Genomic DNA, 26812 nt, shown 5'->3' on the forward strand with positions numbered 1-26812 from the left:
TCTTCTCTCCGTTCCTTCCAACCTTATGATTTCATCTGGGAAATCCAAACAGCTTGTTCAAAAATACACACAAACAAAAAAGAAATATTTTAGCGTTCCTGTAATGTTGTCCTCGTTGTTTTAAATGTCCATAACGTTTACTGAGTGCATTTCAAATTCACAAATAGTTTTGCATTCACCGAATGCTTATTTTGGCAAGTAAACAATTTATGACAAACAATTCACTTCATCAGTTTCAACATGGCCTTTGGTCATGGGTGAGCACATTCACTGAAATGAGCCAGGCACCAAGAATTTTCTGCAGGAAGGAAGATAGGACCACAGCCAACCTCCAAACCTCTCAGTTCAGGCTGAGCTTCAGTCATCAACAGAGACATGATCTCAAATCTATGTAGATCATGAATATGCCCTTGAATTTCACGTTGAATGCAGAAAATCAAGTTTAATCCCAGAAATATAGTGAGTTTGTTCAGGGGGAGGGGAGAGTGCACTCCATACATTTTATTTTCAGAGTATTTTGCTGCCAGGCAGGGAGCTGGAATCACAATGACAAGCTGCATCCTTCTCTGACTGCTGAGACTGCGCAGGTCTCCTCTGCCTGCAAAAGCCTTGAGGTACTCCTACCATTAAAAGTAAGTGGTAATGGGTGTGTTGGTGAGTGGGGAAAGGGACATCTGACTTTGACCTTTCCAGCAGGCAGGGAAGTGGGCTAAGCACGGACATGGCCAGGACAGGTAAGTCAAACAGAATTAGGAGCAAGAAACTTGTTTGTAAGGAAGAGAGTCAAAGGACTCAGGACCTTCACAAAACAACATCTGCAACTGAGAAATATCTGAAAGGATCCAAATGTATAAACATAAAGAAAAAAAATGGAATTCTTTTGGGTAGCTCAAAACAAGTGAGCAAGACTTATCAGAAGGCAAATGAAAATAAAAAAGTGCTACAAGAAAATTCCAGAATTCAGACTGGCCTGGCAATGATGTTGTTAGCTCCAGCAGGGAGTAGGGGCAGCCTTTTCTTTCCTACTGTGCTGACTATTATTTGCAGTTGAGAGCTGCTCATTTTATCTGGGGCATTATTCCCAATAGCCATGCAACCTGTGGCACATTACTCCACCTTGACTCTATCACTGCAAAGTACTTCATATTCAGCATTATCCCAGAACTAGAAAAGGCATGCAGAGTGAGAGTGTAGCTCCCACTAAAGTCAATAAGACTCTTACTCTCTGACTTTGCAGTCATGTAGTGAACTCTTGCCTTTAGCTTTACATTTCCTCTAACAGAGGGTTTGAACTTTCCAGGAGTCTACTGAACAAACAGTTTGAAGTCTGCAGCATAGCTGTTTAAGCAGGAACGAGCTCTAGTCAGAACTTGCTATCAGTTCAGCAGAAAGCAGTGATGCCACTGGAAGTGCCAGCAAGGATGAAGAGGTTAATTAACACTGTGGTAAAGATGACAGAGTCACCAAAATATTGTCCCACTTGGGCTCTCATCACAGGAACTCACTGGGTGTAGCTGAGCCAGCACTAGCAATGGTAGGGTGGTTTTGCTCCTACTCCTCTTTGGAGTCTCAACAGGGACAGGCAGACTATCAAACTGTGCTACAGTCTCTGTGAATACATCCATGCCAAGGCAGTGGGAGCTTGGCTTTGCATGTGCATTATTACCTACACAGAAGGTATGGAAACACAATAAATTAATGCCCAAAACATTGTTTCAGTCATGTGCAGTATTTTTGATGCCTGATCTATCCAGTTTGTTATAATACTACTTATGTCCTGAAATATGTACTGTAAAACATACAGAATGTATGTTATGGAAGAATTCCCTCTGTTGCTACAACCTTGACCTCTCAATTTCCAGAAGCTCAGGTCTGGAGATCTATCACCTGCTTGATTAATTAATGCTAGGTTTGCATTAAGAAATAACTGCTTTTATTTAGCTCCTCCTGAAAAATGACTTGGTTTCACTTTTTAATCTGTCTGGCTTCATTCTGAAACTAGTCAAAGAATAATCTGTTGCATATTTTGTTTCACAACAGCAAAACTCATGCAATATCAACAAAACTTACCTGCATCTGAAAGGCTAGTAAAAGTAAGCAACTGCAAGCAGATGCTCCAGCAAGACAAATTTTTGCGTGTGGTTTGATCCCACTGATTCCAAAATGATGTCTCATATACTTCCTTGCCTGGAGCAGCTTATTGGATGGAGTCAGAGTTTCAGCTACCAGGGGAAGCCTCTCCCTCACCCCTGCCTCCAGTTGTTTCTTTTGGTCATCATGTTTGTGTCATCTTTAGTAGCTCTAATGCAGCCTGATCCCTCTAAAACTATGTCATATTGATAGAAGGAAAAAAAATGCTTATCTGCTTTCTACTCTTTTGTACATTTCCTCTCTCTCTCTCTGTCTCTCTCTCTTTTTATGTGTTAGATGTGATGACCTTTGTGAGATTGCTGGATTTATTTTGGCAGATTTGGCTGCTAATTCTTATGTACTAGGGCTGAAATGTGATCTGAATTTGGGATGTCTGCCTGTTAATAATCTATTATCTTAATAAATATTTGTGATTTGTTTATCTGACATAGATGATGTTTATTATTACAAATAGGCTTATTGATCATGATTCACATCGGTATCTACTATTTTGGACTGTTTTCATTATCTGTAGGCAGCTCATGCTGTTTTATATATTCTGTCACAGTTGGTTGTGTTTTGCCTTTTTGTGCTGATCTCTGTAGAAAACACAGCACATAAGAAATTAAAAAACAATGAGAATGTTTCCAAAATCATCATTCTACCACATCCATCCAGCAGTAATTTAAATGCGTATGAAACAGAGTACAAACCTAAACAGATGGGAAGCTTTTAAACAAATCATAACTTTAGACATCAGCAAACAACTCTGGCTACTTTAAGATCTGAAACTAAGACAGAGTCAGTGGAAGGACTGGCATTTTATTGTGCCCCAGCCCCAGGTACCTACAGGTTCCTCTGTTGTGGTATCTTTGGAGAGAGGATTCTATTTGCTCCTCTGGACTTAATTCCTCATTCAAGTATGCAAAGCTGCCATCATTCCTCAGTTCTGCACAGAAAGCCTGCTAGGTAAATAAAGCTGAAGCAAAATTCTCGAGACTTCCTAAAGGATGAGGTGAATGCTAACATTTCAGACAGGTATAAAAGGAGATAAGCCGAGCTGGTAGAAATGCACTGAGGGTTTGTTTTGTTTTGTTTTGTTTTGTTTTATTGCAAGGAAATCACCCTCTGCTCAGGAAGTCTGGCTGGAAGCATGTATGGGGAAAGCATCACTTTGTGCTGCTCCCATTGTAATTATCTTTCCCAGGCATCTGATTTTTGCTGTTACTTAGTATGTCCTTAAAATCTTACACGGTGGATCTCAATTTAACTTTTGAGTTCAGGGTGTTACTTTCAACCATACTCAGTATATCTTTCTAACATATATTCAGCCAGTCTCTTCAGTTTACTGAGAAACACTTCAGAAATGTCCTGCCATTGTACCTTTCTGCTTCTTTGTGAACATTCGCTTTTCTTCCACAACTTCCACATCAGTCTTCTCCCTGCCTCAGTTCTGCCCACCTCAATGACTAACAGCCTATTTATACTCAGTTCTCTGCATCCTATTAATTCTGCATCTGTCTCCCTATGTATCATGCTTCCCAATTCACATTATTTTTCTCTCCTCACCATCCACATGCTATTACTGCTTCCGGCTCCTAAGCCCTCCCTCCCTCCAGGGAAAAAAACTTCTCATCCTTTGCCATTTCTCTTTCCACTTTCCCAAGGTTAGTGCTGCAGAGAGTGCTGCAGAGGGAGGGAGTAACTCAACTGTCATCTCTGCATGGGATGAAAAGAAGCAGCAGAGTTGCTGTGAGCTTTTGGGATTCTTTTCTTTTTTTTTTTTCTTTTTTCTTTTTTCTATCCATTAAAAATGAGCGTGATATTGTTTGAGAGCCCACTTTCTGTAATGGCTGCTTTTACAGGGTGGAACGGGCAGATGTAGAAACGAAGCAAATCACTGGGAACTTTGTCTCTGGCCAAATTTAAACACTGCAAAGTCTTTGCTGGTTGTCTTATTGCTAGATTAGCTTCAAGCATTGCCAAAATCCCATCGCTTGTGAAGAAATTCACAGGATTGCACAGAGTAGCATGCACCCAGAGTCTATACATAATCACAACTTTCTTGTGTTAAGTCAATGCATGAAACACAAGGACAGAGGTCTACAACTATCTGACCCTCCTCCTGCTCTTACAAATGGACCTCCCTAAACAGAGTGATCTTTTGCATTCTTTGGAAGAAGCTATGTAGACAGAAGTATTGCTGTAGAGCCAGTTGCAGGAATGTTGACAGTGGTAGCTGCCTGAAACAACTGTGTTATGCTCCTCAAGGAAATGTCAGGAGCAAATTCTTTTTGTTTTGAGTCTAGGGTCCTTTTTGGTTCAGCATTTTGCTCCTTAAAATTCTTTTAGGCACCGAAATAAGCCACAGAAATATTTATCACACATCAGCAAGTTGTACTGAAAGCGATCCTGCTGATAAGCAAACTTGAAGGCCTGATCCCATAAATAATAAGCAAAAAGAGATAGGAGAGCTTTTGAACAGAGACCCCCTCATCAAACATTTGGCCTACATTAACATGGACCACACTGTGTATCAGCAAGTACAAAGAATTATCTCAAAATCCAAAAAAATAACTTAAATTTAAAAAAAACCCCAAAAGCAAAAAACATAATTTAAAGAGTTCAATATGTTTAGCTCACTAAAAATAATATCATCAGGTGATCTGATCAGTCACCTTCAAGGAGAGTAAAGCTTTAGGAGTAAAGAGCTCTTTAAATACTCATGGCTGCAAAGTAGAAAGCAGAGATTCAAATGAGAAGAATACTCCAACCTGTCGACACTGACAGGGATTAACTACTGGGACGTAATACTGAGGAATGAGACAAGTTCTCTACATTTGACTACCTTTATAGTGGTACCAGAGGCATTTTCCGGAGATTTATTATTAATAAGTTCGAGTTCCAGGTTCAGTAGCTGCGTGGGATTATACAGTATGTAACGTGTCAGGCCAGATGTTTTATTGATTTGTCCTGGCCTGAATTTCCCTGAAAAGTCAGCATCTGCTTACCCTTGTTATATAACATGAGTACATACCAAACAAGCTACTCTTTCAAGGTGAAACAGGATGCTTCTCTGGGTCTGTAATCAGAAAGCACTGGAGTCAAGAGCAGCACTTGCTCTGCTTCAGATGAAGATTGAGTAAAGCTGGGAGGAGTCCTCTGGCAATCTGCTTTTGGTTCTGCACCAAAAGACCAGGTGGCATGGTCTGCAACCTTACCTGTGTTCTTTAGAAAGAAATCTGCGACAAGCTGAACTCTCTTGTCTTAGGGCTGTCAAATTTTTAATTCATACTGATATCACAAAATCAGAAGCAAAGGGGAAATATCTTGTTCTATAAATCAAACAGAAAAGAGCTGAGATACGGTGAGGACAAATGCTTTAGTGTCTTTCATTGCTCTTTTTTTTTTTTCCCTTCAGCGAAGTACAGCTAAACTGGCATATAAATATTTTAGAACAGCTGCTCATCAGAAATATGGTATATTGTAGCCTGAACTGAAATTTATTCTGTTCATGCATGTGGTATATATATATATATTTTGCTGTTTTCTTAACTATGTTTGATCTCTGCCACTGCAGACAAATCTTCTATTTGGAGCAAGAGTTAGGCTTAACACTATTCAATTTTTATTTTATTTTATTTTTTTCTGTGCATCTTATGCAAGGTCAGATCACACAAGCTTGTCCCATCTGGAAATCTCTGCTAAATTCAGTGGGACTGGTCAGATAAGATTTGGTAAGTTAAGCTCATTTTCCATCTTTTTTCACTTTCCCGCAGTATTTACAAAAAACTCAACAACTGTCAGTTCAAACAAAATCCTGACTGACACAGAAGAAAATGTCTCTGCACAGCTTTTCCTCTCTGGAATTAATCAATTAAGCGGGCAAAGATTTATTTCATGAAAAAGACAGGAAATAATGTGACATTTAGCAACATTACAAAAGGAAAGTGCATTCCAAATAGGGACTTCCATTCTTTAAAGTTGTAGTAAATAATGCAAGGTTGCAATAGCACATTTCATATATATAGTCAGGATTTTCAAATGTGTCAAAACTACACATCTCAGCTAAGGCTACAATACAGAATTCATACCTTTTTCTTGATGAGCAGCTGTTTTGAAATATTTATGTGCCAGTTTAGCTGTACTTCACTGAATAGAAAAAAAAAGAGCAATGAAAGAAAGTGAAGCATTTGTGCTTACCACATCTCAGCTCTTTATGTTTGATTTATAGAACAAGATATTTTCCCTTTGCTTCTGATTTTGTGATATCAGTTTAAATTAACAATTTGACAGCCCTAACATGAGAGAAATAGCTCAGCATGTTGTAGGTTTCATTTTAAAGAACATAGGTAAGATTGCAAACTATACCACTCAGTCTTTTGGTGCAGGATCAAAAGTAGGATGCCAGTAGACTCCTCCTGCCTTTACTCATTCCTCATCTGAAATAGAGGAAATACTGCTCTTGACTCTAGTTCCTTGTGATTACAGGCCCACAGTGGTGCCCTTTGTGATCATGGGCAACACAAATAATCTTAGCTTCAGTTTATCCATCTATTTAACAGGTGTAAGCAGATACTGACTTGGCTTAGACTCAAGATGATGAAATATCTCTCATTGATCTGAATAGTTTTGGATGAGGCCTTAAGTGAAAGAAATCTGAGTGAAAGAAGCATTTAGGAGATGCAGATTTTTTTTTTTCCCATGCATGAATTATGTATGAGTACATTGTGATTGTCTTCATTCTATCTTCTATTTTGAAATTATTCATCTAATCCCTGCAGGAAATTTTTGTTCTGTAGTCTGTTTGTGAGTAGTTTTAAGAATCTCTACTCAAGCAGCTGCTAACTTCCAGGTGGGGGTGAAAAAGCCCCATCTTCTGCAGAAATCAGAGGGGAAGATGGCAACAGAAGACTGTGATTCCCATTCCTTGATCCTTCCCCTCCCCCTTTCTCTTTCCTTTTCCTTCTTTCTCCCAGTCCCCTTCCCCTTTCCTTTCCCCTTCTCTTCCCCTCCTCCACATCTTTTTGCCACTTTTACTCAGTTCTTCCTTTTAAGATTATTTGTGTAATTCTTCCTTATGTGTCGTTTTTAATGACTGAATGAGAATAGATAGATTGGGAAACACCACTGGCTGTAATGATTTCACTCAACATTCTTTCACACTTTAATAAGAGGAACAGGAAGAAGAGGGGAGAAAATGTGAGTTCAGGTGGGTTGGCCAAAACTAAATATGCCACTCCTTGGGCTGTAAAGACTTGATATCAATAATCTTTGCTATATTCAGTTATGCTTGTGCATAACTAAAAGAAAGACAATAGAAATATATGTCTTATTGAAGTATACGTAACAAACAAACCAACAACACTGTTATAAGTATATGATAAGAAGGCAATAAAATCATAGCTGGGAACCTAAGCTATATCACACACTCGTAGCACTTTGGATTCTGAACTACCAGGAGAAAGGTTTTACCTTGGAAGCCCTTGACCAACAGTGTGCAGGAGAATGAGATCAGTGCAAGAAATTGGGAGCAGAATGCCTGGATTTCTTGGAGCTCCTGTCCAGGAAAAGGAGATGAAATGGAGAGGTGGGAAATGGCTTGAATATAATTTCAAATGGAAAAACACGGAAAGTCTCTACTTGTCAAGAGGCAGGAAGAATTTGTTTGCATCAAGTTTCAGAGAGCTGTTGCAAACTGAAGAGGGATTAGAACCTCTCAGAAAAAAGTTACAAGAACACTCTGCAGTAAAATTTGTTCTACCTTCCCTATCATGTATGCTTATTAGTATAGTCTTATTTGTGGATCCACTCTGCTCTGACTGAAGTAAATAGCTAAATAAATATAAATTTAAATCCTGTAGTATTAGACCTTTCCATTAAATCCTGGGGCTTTGCTTATTTGCATTTTGTTTTGTTTTTATTATGCACGCTTATTTTAATTATTACTGCTGTACTTTAATTGCAATTGTCTGTGCAATGCCCAAGCACCTTGTTAAGTGGATAAGGGAAGCACTTTATTCCATAATAACATAATTAATCCTTTTTTTTTTTCTTTTTTTTTTTTTTTCTGGAACGGACCAAAAAGAATCAGGACTTTGTAAAACACAATGCCAACAAATTATCTCTAGCAAAAATAGTTTTAACAGAATTCATCACCTTTACCATTGTTTTCCTCTATATGTCATCTTTCCTACAAAGAGAAACAGCAGCATTTAATGACTTGAAGAATGGGCTAAATGCCAAAGATGCTTGAAGTCAGAGACCTGTCCTCACCAGCCCTGCCTCCTGTGTCCCCATGTCCCTATTTCTGATGGCTACGATCCTAGCATTCATCTTCTGCAGACAGTAAAGCTTACCTCACTAATGTGCAGAATTTTCAAATGATATATGCTAGGTATTGTGGCAATATAATCAAGGGGACACAGTGATGGCTGGATAAAAGAGGAGGCGTTTCCTAGCTATGTGGGAATCTTGCTTCCTGAGCAAAAGAAGACATTAAATTTCTTCTGATATCTTTGCACATTCCTTTTGAATGAATACACTGTCTTCACTGAATTTTCTTATTATGAAGTTGAAATTTTATAAGTAGATCCCTGCGTGGTCTTTCATATTAGGCATAAGAGCATTCTGTTGCATTTTTCTTTGGCTTGCGCTCTCTGTAGAAACCCAGAAGGTCAGGGCTGAGTCGTACAATTCCTGTCTACCAGTCACCAGATCCATACAGAAAACTGCTTTCTTTCTGATTCTCCTAGCTTAATTATTTCTCACTTACCAATCTGTGGCTATATGTCTTTGTTTAATTTATTACAGAGATTTATGAGTAGAAACTGGGCTAGCAAGGCTGGTCAAGCAAATGAAAGCTGCAACAAATGAATGAATATATCAGGTCCACAGTAAAACATCACCCAATAAGCATTCAAGCACCATGGAACTTCCAAGCTGTGTTTTCCCATCCCTGACCTTCCACACCAGGGTAATTTTTCTCTTTAGTTACTATTACTTTAAGAATACATGCTGCAACCTATCTTATTGTATGTGGATAGGAGAGCACAGTGTACATGACCCTTTTTTTTTTTGCCACTGCTTTTACCCAGCTGGGCAGTTAAGGAACATTATATCCAATATGAAGATAGAACTGCATACAGGGTTAGCCCCTGAGATATAAAACAGAATCATAGAATGGTATATTTGTAGGGGTTGGAAGGAAGTTCTGGAGATGATCTATTCCATCTTTCTACTAAAGTGGTTTCTCTAGAGTAAGTTCTAGAGGAAAGTGTCCAGGTGGGTCTTGTATATCTCCAGGGAAGGAGACTCCATAACCTTCTCTGAGCAGTTTGTTCCAGTCCTCTCTAACCCTTGAAGTAAAAAAGTTTTTCCTCATGTTCATATGGACCTTCTTATGTTCCAATTTGTGTCCATTGCCCCTTGTTCTGTCACTGGGCACCGTTGAAAAGAGCCTGGCCCCAACCACTCGACTCCTTCCTATTAAATATTTATAATTAGCCTATATTATAGGGGCTGAGCAGCCCCTAGTCTCTCAGCCTGTTCTCCTGAGGGAGCTACGCCAGGCCTCTAACCGTCTTTGCGGCCCTCTGCTGGACTCTCTCTAGAAGGGCACGCTGCTGCCTCATGGCCAACCTGTTTTCCACCAGGACACCCAGGTCCTTCTCTGCAGAGCTCCTTTCCAGCAGGTCAGTCCCTAGCCTGTATTGATGCATGCCTGATGTGTTCTGCAAGAGAATCAGTCTCTGCTTTCAGACTCTCCTTACAGGGACAAGGTAGCTCTTTTATATCTGTGCAAATATACATACACAACTTCACTCTCAGCTATCCCTAGTTCTTTCCCAGAACGTGTCAATGCAAAAAGTACATTATGTCCACTAATTTCTCTTTAATCTATGCTTATGAGGAAGGATTGAACTGTTGCTGCTCAGTTGTGTCACTGAAAGGAGACTGCAGCACAAATTCCTAAATTAATATTTTCTACGCTTTTCAAGAAAAATCTTTGGTACGTTCACATATTTCTGTGTGAGCCTTTTTTCACATTCCTCTCTAACCATCTCTCACCTTGCTAAGTTTCTGCTCGGTCAAAGCTCCATAACAAGACATAAATGGCAAACTAGGCAATGGAAGGTCTTCCTTAAAATTTTACAATATAAATTGTAAGCTAAGTGGCATTTGAATGCCCTTAGAGTTCACTCTGGTGTCTTCCTCCAGCATACAGGGGACATTCAACAGTGTTTCATGATGCCCAAAAGCCATCTACGTGCTTGCTGTAGAGAACTGTGAATAACAGTTCTTTTTTAGAAGGAATCTGTGAAGAGTTTCTAATCCTGGTGATCCTGTTTGCAGCAGTTTACATTCTCAAAGCTATCTGTGAACAGAAAAGACTGGAAATACACCTTTCTGCTCATCTGAAACTGAGATTCTTTACATTTCTCAGTTCTGCACTTCAGGAGATCCTTGCTACAGTACTGTTTCTGCTGATGCAAAAAGACAAAAGTAGCTCTACCCTCTCAAAACAATCTTCGTAAAACAGTTGATTTTTGTTTTGTGGACTTGGAACTTTCATATGCTTGGTTGAATCACGTGTTTGCCCACAAGCAGGTCTGGCTACTTGTTAACAGCAGATATTGGAAAGGTTGCTGCTTCTAACCCTTCACAGAGATCATCAAAATTCTGTGTGGATCTATGCTGGAGTTCTGGTAAATAGCGATATTACTCTTAGCCAGGCCACTTGTGAATGGATATGGTAGAAAACATGCAGGTAGCTTCTCAGACCCAAGTTTGAGAACAGCTGTGGATGAGGAAGGGCAGGAAAAGCATTTCTTGAGCTATGGACACAATCTGCATGGCAATAAAAAGCAGAGGCCCTGCCTATTACTTGTCTAACCCACAGCCCTGCGCCAGAGGAGAACTCCACGTGGAGTCTTGTTCTCTTCTTAAGAAGTTGATGGAGACCAAAACTTCAAAGGAGTGGCCAACCTCCTGGCAAAGCTGGCAGCCCATGGCTTGGACAAGTACACTCTTTGCTGGGTAAAGAGCAGCCTGGATTGTCGGGCCAAGAGAGTGGTGGTGAATCCATGTGGCAACTGGTCGCAAGTAATGTTCCACAGGGGTTGGTACTGGGGCCTGTCCTGTTCAATCTTTATTGATGACCTGGATGAGGGCATTGAGTGCATGCTCAATAAGTTTGCAGGTGACACCAACCTGGGAGGAAGTGTCAATTTGCCTAGGTAAAGAAAGGTCCTGCAAAGGGATCTGGACAGGCTGGATAGCTAGGCTGAGGCCAATGGCATGAAGTTCAACAAGACCAAATGCCGGGTCCTGTACTTTGGCCACAGCAACCTCAAGGAATCCTACAGGCTTGGGACAGAGCGTCTGGAAGACTGTGTAGAAGAAACAGACCTGGGAGTGTTGATTGACACTCGGCTGAACATGAGCCAGCAGTGTGCCCAAGTAGCCAAGAAGGCCAACAGCATCCTGGCTTGCAACAGAAATAGCGCAGCCAGCAGAGCAGAGAAGAGACCATCTCTTTGTACTCAGCACTGGTGAGGCCAGGCTGCTGTGTTCAGGTTTGGGCTTCTCAGTACAAGAAAGACATTGAGGTTCTGGAGCGTGTCCAGAGAAGGGCAGTGAAGCTGTGAGGGGTCTGGAGCACAGGGGAGTGACTGAGGGAGCTGGGGTTGTTCAGCCTGGAAGAGTCTCAGGGGGGACCTTATCAGTCTTTACAACTATCTGAGAGGAGGATGTAGTGAGGTGGGGTTGGCCTCTTCTCCCATGTAACTAGCAATAGGATGAGAGAATGGCCTCAAGTTGTGTCAGGGGAGATTCAGGTTGAGTGTTAGGAAGTACTTCCTCTCCAAGAGTGGCCAGGTGCTGCAACAGGCTGCCCGGGAGGTGGTGGAGTCACCATCCATGGAGGTGTTCAAGAAATGTGTGGATGTGGTACTGAGGGATGTGGTCAGCGTGAAATATTGGTGACTGGAGGGAGGTCGGACTGGATGATCTTGGAGGTGTTTTGCAACCGTGGTGATTTTTTTGACTCTATTTATGAGGATGCAGCAGATGTTTCCAAAATTTATCACCCTACGTTCAGCTTTGGCCCCACCTTCTACACGTTAACAAGATAAGCAAAAGCACTCTGGGCAGACAAAACTAGCCCAAATCATGCTAGTCAATTAAGCACGACGGCAAGAAAAAAAAAAAGAAGACGAAGCATGCATCAAAGCAACATCTACAGATGCCGCTCGGGGGGGACGCGAGCAGGGCGCTGCAACAGGCTCTACGACGGGCAGAGCCTCCAGGCGGAGCCCTCTCCCGCCGCACCTTCCCCTCGGCACCGGCGAGCGGACGGCCCCTCGGTCGCACGGCCCAACCCGCGCACCTCACCGCGCCTGTATCCCCCCTCCCCCTGCGCGTGCGCGGCGGAGCGGGGCGGGGTCTGGGCGGCGGAACCCGCCCCTTTCTTCCCTCTCTCCTTCCCCCGTTCTCGCCGTGCGTGGCGCGTGGGGGCCCGGGCAGGCGCGGAGCCGCCGGGCTTCGCTCTCCGCGCGCGTGAGCGAGCGGCCGCTGGTCGCGCGTGCCCGCGCGCGTGCCCCGTCGGTCAGGCGGGCGCGCGCGCTCGCGTGAGCGAGCGTGCGTGAGTGTGTGTGTGTGTGTGTGTGTGCGCGCGCGTGGGGCGGCCAGGCGCCTCCCCGCAACCCGCTCCGCTCTCGCCGGAGCTCCGGCGGCCGGGCAGAGGGGCCCGGTCCGGCAGCCGGGGCATGGAGAGCCTGCTGGAGAACCCGGTGCGCGCCGTGCTCTACCTGAAGGAGCTCACCGCCATCGTGCAGAACCAGCAGAGCCTCATCCACACCCAGCGGCAGCGCATCGACGAGCTGGAGAGGCGGCTGGACGAGCTGAGCACCGAGAACCGCAACCTCCGCGGGCAGCAGCCGGCTCCCGCCGAGCCCCCCGCCGCCCCCGCGCCGCCCGCGGGCCCTCCGGCCGAGCAGCCCCCGCCGCCGCCGCCGCCGCCGCCGTCGCCGGGCCAGCCCGAGCCGCTCCAGCACCACCAACAGCTCCCGGCGCCGCAGCCCGCGGGCAAAGCGGCAACCGCGGGACCGGGCCGGGCCGCCGGGCACCAGCATCCCGCTGCGCAGCCCCACCAGCACCCCGCCGAAAAGGACGGCAGAGAGAAGGGCTGCTGCTCCTCGCTGCTCCAGCACAAGGCCCCCCAGGCCATCGGGAAAGGCATCCTGAGCCGGAGACCGGAGTGAGTGAGGAGGGGAGAAGGGGCGGCGTGCGGGTGGGTGGGGAATCCCTCCTTGGGAGAGAGGGCAGAGCGCGGATCGGAGCCCGCAGACCGGGCGCCGCCGGCGTGTGCAGCTACGGGTGTCTGCGGGCCGCTCACCCGCGCTGCTCACACACAGCACCGTGCCCTCATTGACTGTCATAAATAAATCGGTCGCTGAGGAGGCGAGTGCGGTGCAGCCCAGGCGGCGAGAAGCTTTGCTAAGGACGGCAGCTTCTGTTTGCCTTAAGTCACCGGTATCTGTCAAAAAGCCGTCATCCCGGGAAAGGAAAATCCCCACTCCTTCCCGAGAGCTGGGATTTCCTGCCCTCACTGATGCAAGGGTCTCGGGTATGCATTGTGCCGCACGTGATGTGTGTGGGTTCAGGGAGAGATAGATGCTGTTCGTATGTTTGACGTATACGATGCATCTCACACTTTTGTGTCGGTTGCCTTAATGTATATATTTTTGGCGAGCGGCACCTGATTCTGATCCAGCTCCTCAAAAGGACAAAGTATTTTTGCTGGTCTTTCCTCTCCAGTGAAGAAAGCTTCATACTAGAACTGAATACTGATAATGCTCCCTGTGCATGCGTGTCTAGTAAACAAGGATGAGCATTCCTGATGATAGCCGGTGGAAGAAGCTACTGCTGGAGAGTCACATTTTCTTGGGTTACACATCCAGTATATGTCATCGGTTCACCAGCTGGTAATTACAGCTGTACTGGGCTATGTTGAGGCACTTTGAAAGCAAGGGAATGTATTCTGCTTGAGTCCAGGTAGTGAAGTTAGGAAGAGAAGGAGTGCAGTCTCTAACGTGGTTTCTTTTATGTAAGAAAGAAGCTAAAGTAAGTAGTAAAACTAGATCCACGCTTCTTTCCTAGAATGAGCCCTATTTTGCTTGTGGTCATGTCAAAAACAAATAAAGTATGTGGCACAAAGCATAGAGCAAAATGTTTTCTGTATATCTTTAGACACTTTAAATGAAAGGCCCCCTTCTCTCTCATGTTGGCTTTGAATGCAGCAGCGTAGCTATGACATGGAGCTGGATTTTCAGTTGGGGTTGAGTGGAGTTACAGCACTTCATAAAAGCATAGAGCATCTATCACGTGATCCTGTGAAAATCATTGGAGAAATTACTATTGAGGAAATACTATTAAAGGATTATCTACAGTGAAGGCACGCTTGAATCCCAAAAGATGGGGCCATGCTCCTAAAATACTGCACTGTGATGAATCAATGTCGCAATCACAGCTTAAAGGGAATGTTCTGATTAATACAGAGAGAATATTGAGATAGGTGTAAGCATTTGCGTTTGCAGGATCTGACCATTATTTAGCATGCAGTGAATGAAGTTTTAAAAAGACACAGCATAGGGCCAGATCCAGAGCTCATGCCAACTGCTGTAAATCCGGAATCCAGCTTAGCTTAAGTCACTCAAGTCAAAGCAGTAAGAAACCTGTGTAAAAATGCATGATCAACCTCATTGGTTCTTAAATAGTGAATCTCTGCAGTGAAGGCTCTGTTAGAAACATCGTATCAACAACAGCTTTCCTTTCTTCTGAACAGTTCCTAGCATGCGTCATTAGGCAGATTGAGGAATCAATTTTTGTGCATGAGTCTAAATACCTCCTTATCTGAGATTTTTGCAGTGGGATTTGACTGAGGGAAGAATCGCAGACCTTTCCTTCATATCCAGAGGCACAGAGATGTGCATTAAGAACACTGTTGATTGCTGACATTTCATACTGTAATCTGTATGATGGATGGATGGATGGATGGATGGATAGATAGATAAATTGATAGATAGATAGATGTATCCTCTTTGTGGAAAGTTAAGGCTGATGCTGGGGATAACACAGCAATCCCTGCAGCACTGTTCACTCAGAAAGATTAAAATAGATTGCTTCTGTTTCCTTCTATAGCTTAGGCAAACCAAAATCTTTGTATAAAATGGCAAATTTGAGAGATGCAAAGTCGTCTACATTTCTCACTCCTGCAGGTTTCTTTCTTTTCCCCGTTGATTTATTTACTGAGTTTCATCCTTTGTCATCTCTGACTGTTAGAAGGATCTTAAAGAGACTGCAAAATCTAACTTAACAGCAACTTGGATGTGGAGGATCTTTCACCACCTATTTGACAGCATGCCCAGTATCCCTTGTGATCCAGCTGGCCAACCTGAGAGTTGTATTTTGGATTCTGTGTGACAGCAGGGGACACATATTTTGATGCTTACACAGATTAGGTATCTGCGCTCCCTTCCTTCCTCCCTAAAAATGTTTTTTCCCTGTATGATGAGCCCTGATATTCAGTGTTCTCTATTTTTTCCCCTTAGCCTAGAGCATAGGAACTGCCTGTTTGCTACAGAAAATGGCCACTCTAAACAGAAGAGAAATTATATTTTAACCTGATGAGATGCAGTGGCTGAAATTAGTGGTAAAAGCAGCACCCAGGCAGTGCCTGTCTGTAATGGAATTTCCTCTGCATCACAAAACAGGGGGTTCTGGTCAGCGTGTTTAAATGTCCTAGTGATGCCCCTTTTCACTTCAGACACAGCCCAGGGATTTTGCTCATTTTGAGCTCGGACTGAGCTTTTTATGCAGCCCAGCTCACCTCAAGCTCTGGATAGAAGAGAAGAGCTGAGCTTTTGGGCACGCGTGACTATTCATGGGCAGTCTTCTGTAAGGGGCTTGCAAGAAAAAGCCACAACAGAAGCGTCTCTTCTTTTAAGGGAAAGTTGAGTCTTATTTTCATTGTTAGATTTCTTCAATAAGTTGTTGCTGTTTAAATGTATTTTTAAAGAGGAAAAAACATAAATCATCCTCCAGAAGAGAAGAATTCCTGAGTTTTGCAGAGGCACGCTAATTGTTGCTGCGTATTGTGTGCGAGTGGTGGCACTGAGCTTACCTATGAAAGGAGAGACGAGCAGAAAGGTTTTGCAGAGATCCTCGGCAAGAATTAGGCTGATTATTATTCCACGGCATCTGTCTCTTTCTACCTTAGGAATCTATTGCATAAGCACCTCACAGCTTTAAAAACAAAAAAATAAGGTCATTCGTCATGGAATGTTTTGCTTCAAAAATACAGGTTGCCAAATTAGCATAGCTTAGATCACCCTTACTAAGCAGCCTCTTGTCTTATGGGACCATCCCAGGTATTGTCAAATGTGAGTATAAACGTTCCTTCCCTTCTTTATCAGCAAACTACCTTCATTTCCAATCCTCAGTGCCAGTCATTGAGTATCAGAGAAGTGCCACGGGGCTGAATTTAGCACACTGACTCTAAATGGCCTGAATCCTGCAGTCTTTTTGTCGGTGAAACTCTCTGGATGGGAACTCTGCCTATGGAAGGACTTCGGATTTTAAGCCTGTGCATTATCTGCAAAACTCACTTGGATTAATTCAATTACAATAATAGCCAGTATTCCATTATAGTTCTTTCCATTGAAAGGCACAGATGCAATTTATGAGCATTCTGCGTATCATCCCAGGTCTTCTCTCAACTATGTCACCAACACTGAAAACGAGGTGTAGAAGGAGTACAACATAAAGAAGCTAAATGCTTCCTTTAAATTATTAGTCTGTGTTTGCTCTATAAGATAATCTCCTCATGCAAAACAAACTCTCAGAACTCTTAGAAGAATTTTTCTACAATTTTCCCAGAGGTCTTATAGCTCGTATACATTTGCATTAGGTTGAAACCTATTCTATTTCGTGTTGGGATAGGATAGTATTTTTTATCTCAGTAGAGAGACATATTTTAAAAGACAATGTTAGACTCAGTTGGTTTTGTGGTCTGAGGCTGTTTGCTATATTTTTGTTTAATTTCAAAAGCTCAATTATGTAACTTTAAACTGAAGATACTGCATATTCAGAGGTGCTGTTTTCCATAATTTTTTCCTTTTAACTATGCATTAATGTTCTATTCTATGGATTATCTCCAGGGTAAAGGCATTAGACAAAATCCCACTGATTTCAATGGATACTAACAATAACTGTAAATATTATGGCTTACTATTAACATATTTTGCTATATTTGCGCATTGCACCAGCAAAAAAAAAAAAAAAAAAAAAAAAAAAAAAAAAAAAAGAAAGGACAGAGGAATTCTGAATTACTTCCATACCCCAGATACTCATTCCTTTCACTCTGGGTGATTTGCCCTCTGCTTTCATTCTTTTAGATTCATATTTCCCCCAGCCTATTTCAGAGTTCAATTCCCTTGAGGTTTCACACAGCAGAAATAGTTCCATTGGTGCTGCCCTGGGTTCTGCAGATCTCTGCGAGCGATGCACAGTTTCACCATCAAAAGTTATTTGGAGTACGTTGCTGTGAGCTGGTTTCAAATGACAGAGGTTTACATTGGCGTAGCTACATAGATGCTAAAGCTCTGCTTAGATGAGGCTGAAATAAAGATCACAATGAGATGCAAAAAAGAAAGCAGATTCTGTGAATACGTCCCATTTTAGGATGTATTTGTACTTGTACCATTCCATGATACTGGTTGCTGGTTCCATTCACATGATAATCAAACGAAGACTTTCTTTATGGTATGAACACACCTGCGTCACATCTGCATCGGGGTTGGTAAAGCCCCAGGAAAAGAAATATGGAATTAATGATTCATGAGAATATTATAAGAAATTACAGGTGAAGAAAGAGAAGGAAAAAATCTCAGTTTGGGAAGAGATCAGGATGAAATTATTGCTCTGAAATTACTTTGTTAAGATGGCATGAGGATTTCCACCCACAGGGACAGTACCTGTATGGTGCTGTGTAATATCCTGGATGGAGCAACACAGTACCAAGGCCTGAAAATAACATTGTATGAAATCTCTCTGGCTGTCTGGAAGTGTCATGAGGTAGTAATAAGGCAGGAATCTGTGTGAAATACTTCCTAGTGGTGCTTTGGACAGATACTGCTGGCTTCTGAGTCCTGAGCCCCGTTAGAGCAGAGCCTCTGATCACAAGGGCTCATACTGGCCTTTCAAGAAGAGAGGCTGAAAGCAACAGCAACAGATGTGCGTTTTTTAATGCTTATATGAAGGGGGTGCAAATGCATTGTTTTGTTTTTCTTGTTAGGTAGAGAAAATTCTAAGTCACTCAGTTATATGTTCTATTGTAGCCAGGCTCTTCTCTGGTAGTAAGGGTGCCTTTCTTGTATACCTTTTGTATTGGCTGACTTGGTGTCACTTCTGAGGCAGATCCAAGGTTAAGGCTCATGAATGGACTTCAGGAGCAACGGACTCACATAGCAACACTGTTAGCCATCAGAAGAATTCTTGCATGACTGTTTGGAAGTTTTATAAAAGGAAAAACACCCCAAATGAATAGATATTAAAAATGCCCTTGAGAATTCCTGCCATGGACTCAGTGCCAGGTGACTGTTAGGAGGGCTGTTCCGTACTGTGCAGCACATACAGAGTGGAAGAACACTCTCTCTCAGACTGCAACGAACGATTGATATTTCCATGTCCTTCTCAAATTGCACACAGGAATATACAGTTTAAGCATGGTATGTAGTTTATGCATGCAGCAAGTGGCTACTTATATGAGGTGTAGTACACATCCCCACTTATACCATACATGAAATTGTTTGCTTTTACCCAAAGTAAGCTGCAGTAATCTTGGGATGCCTTTCTAGTCCTCTGATGACACCAGAGCAGAGCTTGTTGCCTGGCACTTTGGTCTTTGTTTAGTTTTTGCTTGCTCTCTGCTCATTCAAAATAACTGCTTACCTGATAAAGCAAAATGTATTTCTGCAAGCAAAAAACCTGTAGACAAACAGATTTGTTTAATTACAGTGATTTCCCTATCCTGACCATCTAGATTTCAATTGTTCTGCCCTGGAGTAAAAGTGGAAACAGTAAAAAAGAGCTTTTAAAGTATTTTAAAAGAGTTAATCTTTCTGTACCTAGGGTTTATACACCCTCTGCTTTTGCTGTTATTTTCCCTATAATTGTTTTGTTGCTTTTTTTTTTCCCCCTTTCCTTCTATTTTTCAGCAATGTTTTCTTTCTTTCTCTCTTCCCAACTCCCTCCCCCCCCTTCCCCTTCATTCTCTGGAGTGAAATCTTTTGTTATTTCTCCGTTTGAAAAACATTATAGATAGCCAGAAATATTCCTCTGCAAAACAGATGGAGAATATTTCATTTGCCACAGATTACCTGTAGCCTCTGATCATTACTTGGGCTGCGTTCCATAGAGCTCATGTAAGAGCACATGAGCAAATGAGAAGAGTTGTTTGTAGAGACAGAGCCTGAAATGTGACCTTTTTTCCCTTCTTCATGCAATTTTTAAAAATTATATGTAATTTTTTCCCTCAAGGAAGGGTATCCTGAAACAAACTAGTAATATTCTTGTATTCATCTATCCTGCAGATTGCAATTTCATTTCGTAAGCTCTGGGTAAGAAAATGAGATTGGATTTGTTCTGCTCAATGGCCCTGCTGAAGAGGCAGAAAGATCTTTTAGTTAGAGGAGTCTTAGAATCAAAGTTCAATTCCTCCTAATATATTTTTAACAGACTTCTGATGCTGGACCGTCCCTTTCATCTCCGTATATTTTAAGATCTGTAGCAAAGCAACTGGGGATATATTGTTACAGACAGCAGTGGGCAGGCAGATCGGGAGCAGTCCTTTTTATGCATTTCAGCATAGGAGGAAGCATAAATCTCCCGTTGCTGCTTGAATGTGTACTGAAAGGCAATACGTATATTTGCACGTATGAGATGGAATGTATTTGCATTTGTCTAACGTGTCTGAGAGCAAAGTTGAAACAGCACCTAGCTTCTGTGCTTTTTACATACAGAAAGGCAAATTGTTAGCTGGAGGAAATCAGTGTGTCTTTACTGACGTCAATACAGCCATGGGAATTTACATCACCTGAGGATCTGTACCAGATTTTATGTATCTGTCCTCACACACAAATACACATGCATCCACTAGTGTAAATGAGTGTTGACAATAGCAATAGCGACTCATCACACAGATAGCATTGGACAATGAGAAAGCCATAAAGCAGCATTCTGATTCTCTATGTAATAAGTTTGCTATGTTTTCTTACGGTATTTTAATTTAAGGTCAGAGTTTTGGTACTGCAGGATTATAAAGATATATTTGTTCTATTTTATAATGTGTGGGTTTTTTTTGTGTGTTTTTCTTTTTTCTTTTTTTTTGCCTGTACTCTACTTTGTACATCAACCCACAGTCTGCTTCTTATTCAGGTATTATTTTTATTGTCCTTGCTAAGATTGTGTTCATTGATCAGCTGTTATTTTCATGTACTCTGAAGTTATAACTTTCTGACAGGGATAGGACGGGATCAATATTTTCCGTGATTAGTCACATCTGAGCAGGGATGTTTTGGGGAAATTGAGCTGCTTTTGAAGAAAGAAAAAATGACAAAACTTGTCCTTCCTGCCCTCCTTTAGGCGAGAACCAGGGGGGTCACTGAGCTGCAGAGATAGTGAAGCTTGGCTTCCAAAAGTCCTGTGTCATGGTGATGTTTTCTAATGCTTGACAAGATGTGAGTTCTGATCTAAGTTTCTCCAGGTGTTGAGGCTTTTAGAACATCTCTCTCCAGCACGGACACTTCTATCTAATGAGTTCAGTTCACTCTGAATCCTTTTCTGCAATGGAAACTACGAAGTTCTCTTTCTTCCACCCCATCTGAGATCACTATTACTCACTCAAACCTGGCTTAGTTACAAAGTAGGAACTAATGCACACACGCACACACAGAAAGGTAAAGATACGTGCTTTGAAAGAAAAAAATAAAACATGTGGTCTCAGAAAACATATTTTGCTATGGAATCTAGGCAGTAAAACCCTAAACAATTTTTTAAAATTAGCTTCAAAGTGGCTGAACAGTCCGTTCCAAATCTGTGACCCTTTTATAGAGCTAGTGTTCTGTGTGTACCTTTTGAAAGACTTGGAATATTAAAGTTACAAAGAATTGGGAAATTACTGTAGGAATCCAATGGGCACCTAGGTGGAGATCTACCATTGCTAAATGGAGACTTGCTCCTCCTGGATTTGCATATGAAGTTGGTGGATCATCTTAATCCACCTGGCAGTATTTACGTGGACATAAGCTGCTATTGAGAAGGTTGCTACCAGATAGTTTGATTTATATTTGCTGAAACACACTAAAGCATCTACATCTTTCTCAAGTGCAGTACAAAATTGACACTTAGAATGTTATGAATCTTAAGGAGTCTTGGGGTTTTCTTCAGTCTTTCTATACTTGGATGTTTTTTTCTCAAAATTCGGAACTTTCTATTAACATTCAGGACCTTGCTGTCAATCTGTTTGTCTCTCTCATGTAGATTTCCAGGCAGTCCTCCAAAGTGATTCACACTATTCTGGTCCAGTGAGAGAGTTGTTCTGACAGTACCTCCTTCTGCCTCAGCATTCTGCATCTTCTTGCTGCTGTGACTGCACGGGCACCACCTCTGTGGAACATTATCAGATCTGCCTCCTGGAGAGGCACAGTTTTTGCCCTGAGGTCCTTAGTGGACTCTATACATAGTGGCATTTTCCAAAAGAAATAGAGATTATGACCTCTCTTCAGTTGTGGAACCAAGCTCAGACCTGTCCTTCCTTGTTTTACACCCCTCCAGGAGGAATACTGTTTCTGTCTCTTTGGGGCTGTTCCAGGAAAAGTTTTGTCTCTGCAGTCATTTCAGCATTCTCGCAAAGTCCTTCTCTTTCGTTTCATGGTTTTTAATTTATAAGTCCATTCCCAGTAGAACACCAATGAATTGCCCGTGTCAGCCTAGGTACTCACATGGCCCCCTTCACCACAATAACTGGATTTGTCCTCAGGGCTTGTTCTGATATCCGCATACACATTACTAACCTTCATCTGAACTTGCAGAGAATCTGAGGAATCTCTCTGTTGCCTGATCATTCCTTGGTTCTCATGCCAAAGACCTCTCTTCAAGCAGTTTTCTTGTATGATGTCTTGTGCCGATAAACCTATATCCAATCAACTCCTAAGATAGGTAGACTGAATGGCTCTGATCAATAATTTATACTATTTTGCAGTCCAGGTAAATCTAAGAGCCAGATTCTATTATCACTTAAATGAAAATGGCTGAACTCACTTAACTACGTAGCTTCAAAGTTGAAGAGATGAGAGAGAACACTTGTATATATCATTGGATGTTATGTTTCTTCTGGAACTGCCTCATATCCTATTACTGGGGCTAGTTAGTCTGAGTTAGCTATTAGTCTATCAGATTCTATGCATGTTTGCTGTATCAATCATTTGGGATGGCACAGCCAATAGCTGTAATGTTTCCCCCAAGAATTCATTACTCATTTGGGAAAATACTGATCTCCATGTTAGCTGCAGCAACATCCACTGCTGGTCCCTTGTTCCTGCCAAGAAAGGATTGAGTTTATCAAGCTGAATACATAAACTTCAGTAGACATGCTCTGTCTGTAACTATTGTACCACCTCTGTTGCCTCTTTTACTATGGCTTTTATACAGCCAAGAGGACAGTGAATGCCAGAGTGTGTCTTTGATGGATAAAAAGCATTACTCCTCCTACTCCCCCCCCAAAAAATTGGTCTCAAGATATTTAAAGATATTTATCCTCCCAAATAAAGTGAAAATATCTTCTCATTTTTTAAGAGAAGAATCAGACTGTTTGCTTTACAGATCAGTAGAAGAGGAAAGACTAGTGACAAGGGAAGGTGAGAAGAAGAGGATGAGAGGAGTCTACAGCGTGTCTCTAGACTGCTATGGGCAACCTTCAGGCTGGTTCTTGATCCATATTAGCTTGCTCTTCAAATTCCAAGCTTGAAAACATCTGGAGCATTGCCTCGGGGCCATGGGTGCATGCATCTACATACTCTCCAACTCCATGCAGTAGTCGTAGAATAGGATATACCACTCTTCTGGGTTCTGCAGAGGTTGTCTGTGCAGGGAGATATAAACCAACAGAAGAGAGGGCAGCAGCATGGCAAAGTTGGAAGGATAATGACAAAGGGCCCACTGGAAACTAGAATGCAGGAGCACCAGAAGCTCCAGAAACCTTATCCTGCAGAAGCTGCTGAGTTTTCAAATGCCTGGTTCATTTATGTGTATGACTGTAATGATACCTTAATGTAGGTAGGGGGAGAGAAGGAATGACAGGGGTTTATGTTCTATTTTCATGAGGCTTCCTACTCAGGAGAAATTAATAATAAACAACACATACTGAACATTATGCTTAACAGATACTAACTGGTTGAAGGCACCTTTGCAATCTGTGAGTCCTGTGCTCTAGGAAGGAGCACATTACTGTAAGCCCACAGTGTATATGAGTAGTTCTCATCACCGTGGGATGTGAGCCCTGCTTTTCAGGACAGATGCTGGGGACCTTACCCACCTATGTCCCTTCACAGGTTGCACACACAGTCAATAAGTGTATTATTCCTGTTCACATGCTGGTGAAAATCTGTCATCATTTTCCTCTCACTATTTTGTCTAATTGACAGCAGGGCACATTCTTAATTGTCTTCCTCTTGTGAAGTTATTTTCTCTTTTGTGACATTGGTTTGAGATGCTAGGAAGTCCTCACTGAACAGTTCACATCCCAATACCTCAAGCACAAATGACAGTATGACTTACAAAGCAGTAAGAAATCAGAGTCGTTATGCTGCAGGCTTCATTGCAAACTGCAGTGGCCAACTCTCATATCTTATACCAGAAACAGCTGCATTTCAGAGATGAGCATATGTACACATATATACACATTTTACATAGTGCTTTGGGAAGTAATGCATTTGTTTGCAAGTGGGATACTGTCAGTGTATTTCTTACCAATGTCTAAAATGGCAGCAAGTAGCAACTATATAAGCTTTTCTTCTAGCACACTGCTCACCATGACAAGATCTTGCTGCAAGATGATAATAGAAAGACCATGCAAGAATAAGTAATAGTAATACCACTAACTCTTCTGCATTACTCTTTTATCAGTAGACTCTTCAGTACTTACAGAGGCAATCCTCATTTTACAGAAGAGGATGAAGAGATGGAAAATGTTTTGCTTGAGTTCACATGGCTATCCAAAGCTGAGAGTAAAACCTGTGTCCCAGGGCACTGATCTGTCAAGTAAGCTGTAGTGCCTTGGAAGAAGGAGACAAACAGGACAAGAAGTGTTAAATGTTATGAGATCACTTCTATGGCATAAATAACATCGCCCTAAATACTGAAATCTGATTCATTCTCTGGACAGCTTGATATCAGGAAGAGTTTTGCCCAGATAACAGTCTAGAGCTTGGGCAAAAATCCTTAACAGCTACTCATGATCGGTGTCAGATATAGACGTTAGAAACAGTGAGCAGTAGGAGCTGGAGATAAAGTTGAATCTTGAATATAAGGAACTAAGACGTGTGATTTCAAGTTGGCAGGGCTGTGAATATGCATTGTGTGTAAGTCCAGCAGTTTATATAGGTGTGTAGTTGAACAAGAAAGTGTGTCTAATTAAAAAGATGACACCTAAGTTGCTGGAGTGTCGTTTCTTGCAGCAATCAATCATTACAGGTTACAGAGAATGGGGTGGGGTGGGGTAGCAAAAGTAGGTAAGCTGAATCTGTGGTCTCTATAGTTTCAGTCTGATTGATGGGAGACAGCTCAGGAAACATGTGGAAGACACCAAAATCATTCCTCTCATCAGAGCTAAAGGAAAAGCCTCCCACAGAGGTAGGCACTGCATGTGAGCTAGGGAAGTGGAATGTAATTATCACAGCTGTGCATGTGAATAAGTTGACAAAGTGCCTTCTCCAAAAACCCCTGTGTAGCAAGATACAATTCCTTCTTCCCACAGCAGTATTTTCTCTCCCCCTCTTCTCTTGTTAAATACTGAGCCATACTGGGAGTCTGATGCCTCTATCCCTACCTCCCCTGACAATCACAGCAGTACATACAAACACCAAGTCATGCAGACAAAGTCTTGTTATATCTTCTTGGATGAGGCAAGAAGAATCTATGTGTCGTAATGGATTCTGGGCTGAGATTCTCATTTCCACTAATAAGAAGAGCATTTGCCTTCTCCCATCACTCCAGTTTTTAGTATAGTGCTTGATGGTAACAATATCCCGTTAGCTCAGTCTAATGATTTCTTCCTTTCTCTTTGGTCAGGGTCTTTTCTTACAAAAGATGATGAGAAATATCTGGAACAAGGGCACGAATGCCTTCAGGATGTGAATGTGCATTGAGTTTTTCTGGAATTCCTTTCTCCTACTAGCAAGGAGCTATTTAAGATGGTTACTTTTTCCTCTCAGCATGCACTGGAAGAGGATACTGATTTCCTCAATTTGAGAGGACTCTGTACCTCATAGAATCAGGACCTCGCTCTCCTTTCTTCATCTTTCAGCTCTATTTGTTATTTTTTGTTGTTGTTGTTTGTTTCTCCATTTTGATTTTATTTGCTGCTGTTTTGAATTCCTTGGGGTAAACACTAGCAGGAGGCACAATTAATAACTGTCCCTTGGGATGCAGGGTATTTGGAGATACCACACAAAAATAGCTTAAATATCACCTTTTTGTGACATTTCTCAATTACTACTCCATTTATTAACATTATGCACGAAATTCAGGACCTGTGTGGCTCCTGATAGCAACAGAAGCATTTGCAAAGATGTTAGCAAGAATGAAACTGGCCCCCAGGAAGAGAGTTTGGGCCCCTTCTCCCAACTTCACTGGCTCCTTCTAGACAGCACCTCTTGTTCATTCTGACTTACCCAGCCCATTTGTCTTTGTCCTGACAGTTACATCTTCTTTTTCCTCCTGAAGCCTCCATTTTGCAGCTCTGATGCAAGAAGCCAATAATGTAGGTGGCAGTTACATTGTGACATAGCATAGGGATACAACACTGCTGAGAGCAAGGCTGTGATGAAGACTTCTGTGGCTGGATTCCAGGATAGCTGCTGGTGGGAGAATGGGCATCATTTCATGACTGCAGGTACTGAACAGCTAATCAGTAGGTGAAGTGGCATGTAACTGATACACCTTAATTCACAAGACAATACATCTTCCTTCTACATCTTCCTCTAGATACACATCTCTGTGCAGGGGGGTGAAGTCTGAAGGAATGAGAAGTGTGAAAGTAGATCAACATATGTATTCACTCATGACTAGCTGGATAGTAGTCCAAGTGAGATGTATTCATGTCACATATATCCAGTTTTTACATTTGTATACTTAAATGGATTTCAGGAATCCACTGAATTAACAAAATCAATGGTAAGGAAAGGTTGAAAGAAAGAATTTCTCAATCATTTTTTAATAAGAAAACTTACATTTGACTGTTTTGTTTAGTATTGTGGTCATTACTGCAGAAAAAAAAATAAAAATAGCTCTTTTGACTTGTCTTTTGTGCTTCAAAGAGTAAGTGACCATATTTTGAACCTGG

The 26812-nt window shown here is 42.1% G+C and overlaps 1 protein-coding gene across 4 annotated transcripts in view; it reads left to right on the forward strand.

The window, feature by feature from the left end:
* The first annotated feature begins 12795 nt into the window (after positions 1 to 12795).
* The window catches only part of IQSEC3 (IQ motif and Sec7 domain ArfGEF 3), a 103160-nt gene continuing 89143 nt past the window's right edge, over positions 12796 to 26812 (forward strand). For all 4 annotated transcript variants that reach the window (XM_090144943.1, XM_090144956.1, XM_090144953.1 and 1 more), the window contains exon 1: positions 12796 to 13390. In XM_090144943.1, the coding sequence (XP_090001069.1) occupies positions 12900 to 13390 (491 nt within the window). In that variant the 5' untranslated portion in view covers positions 12796 to 12899. The remainder of the gene's footprint in view (positions 13391 to 26812) is intronic.

This window comes from Phasianus colchicus, chromosome 1, assembly GCF_987193195.1.
Source record: "Phasianus colchicus chromosome 1, bPhaCol1.hap1.1, whole genome shotgun sequence".
NCBI lineage: Eukaryota > Metazoa > Chordata > Aves > Galliformes > Phasianidae > Phasianus > Phasianus colchicus.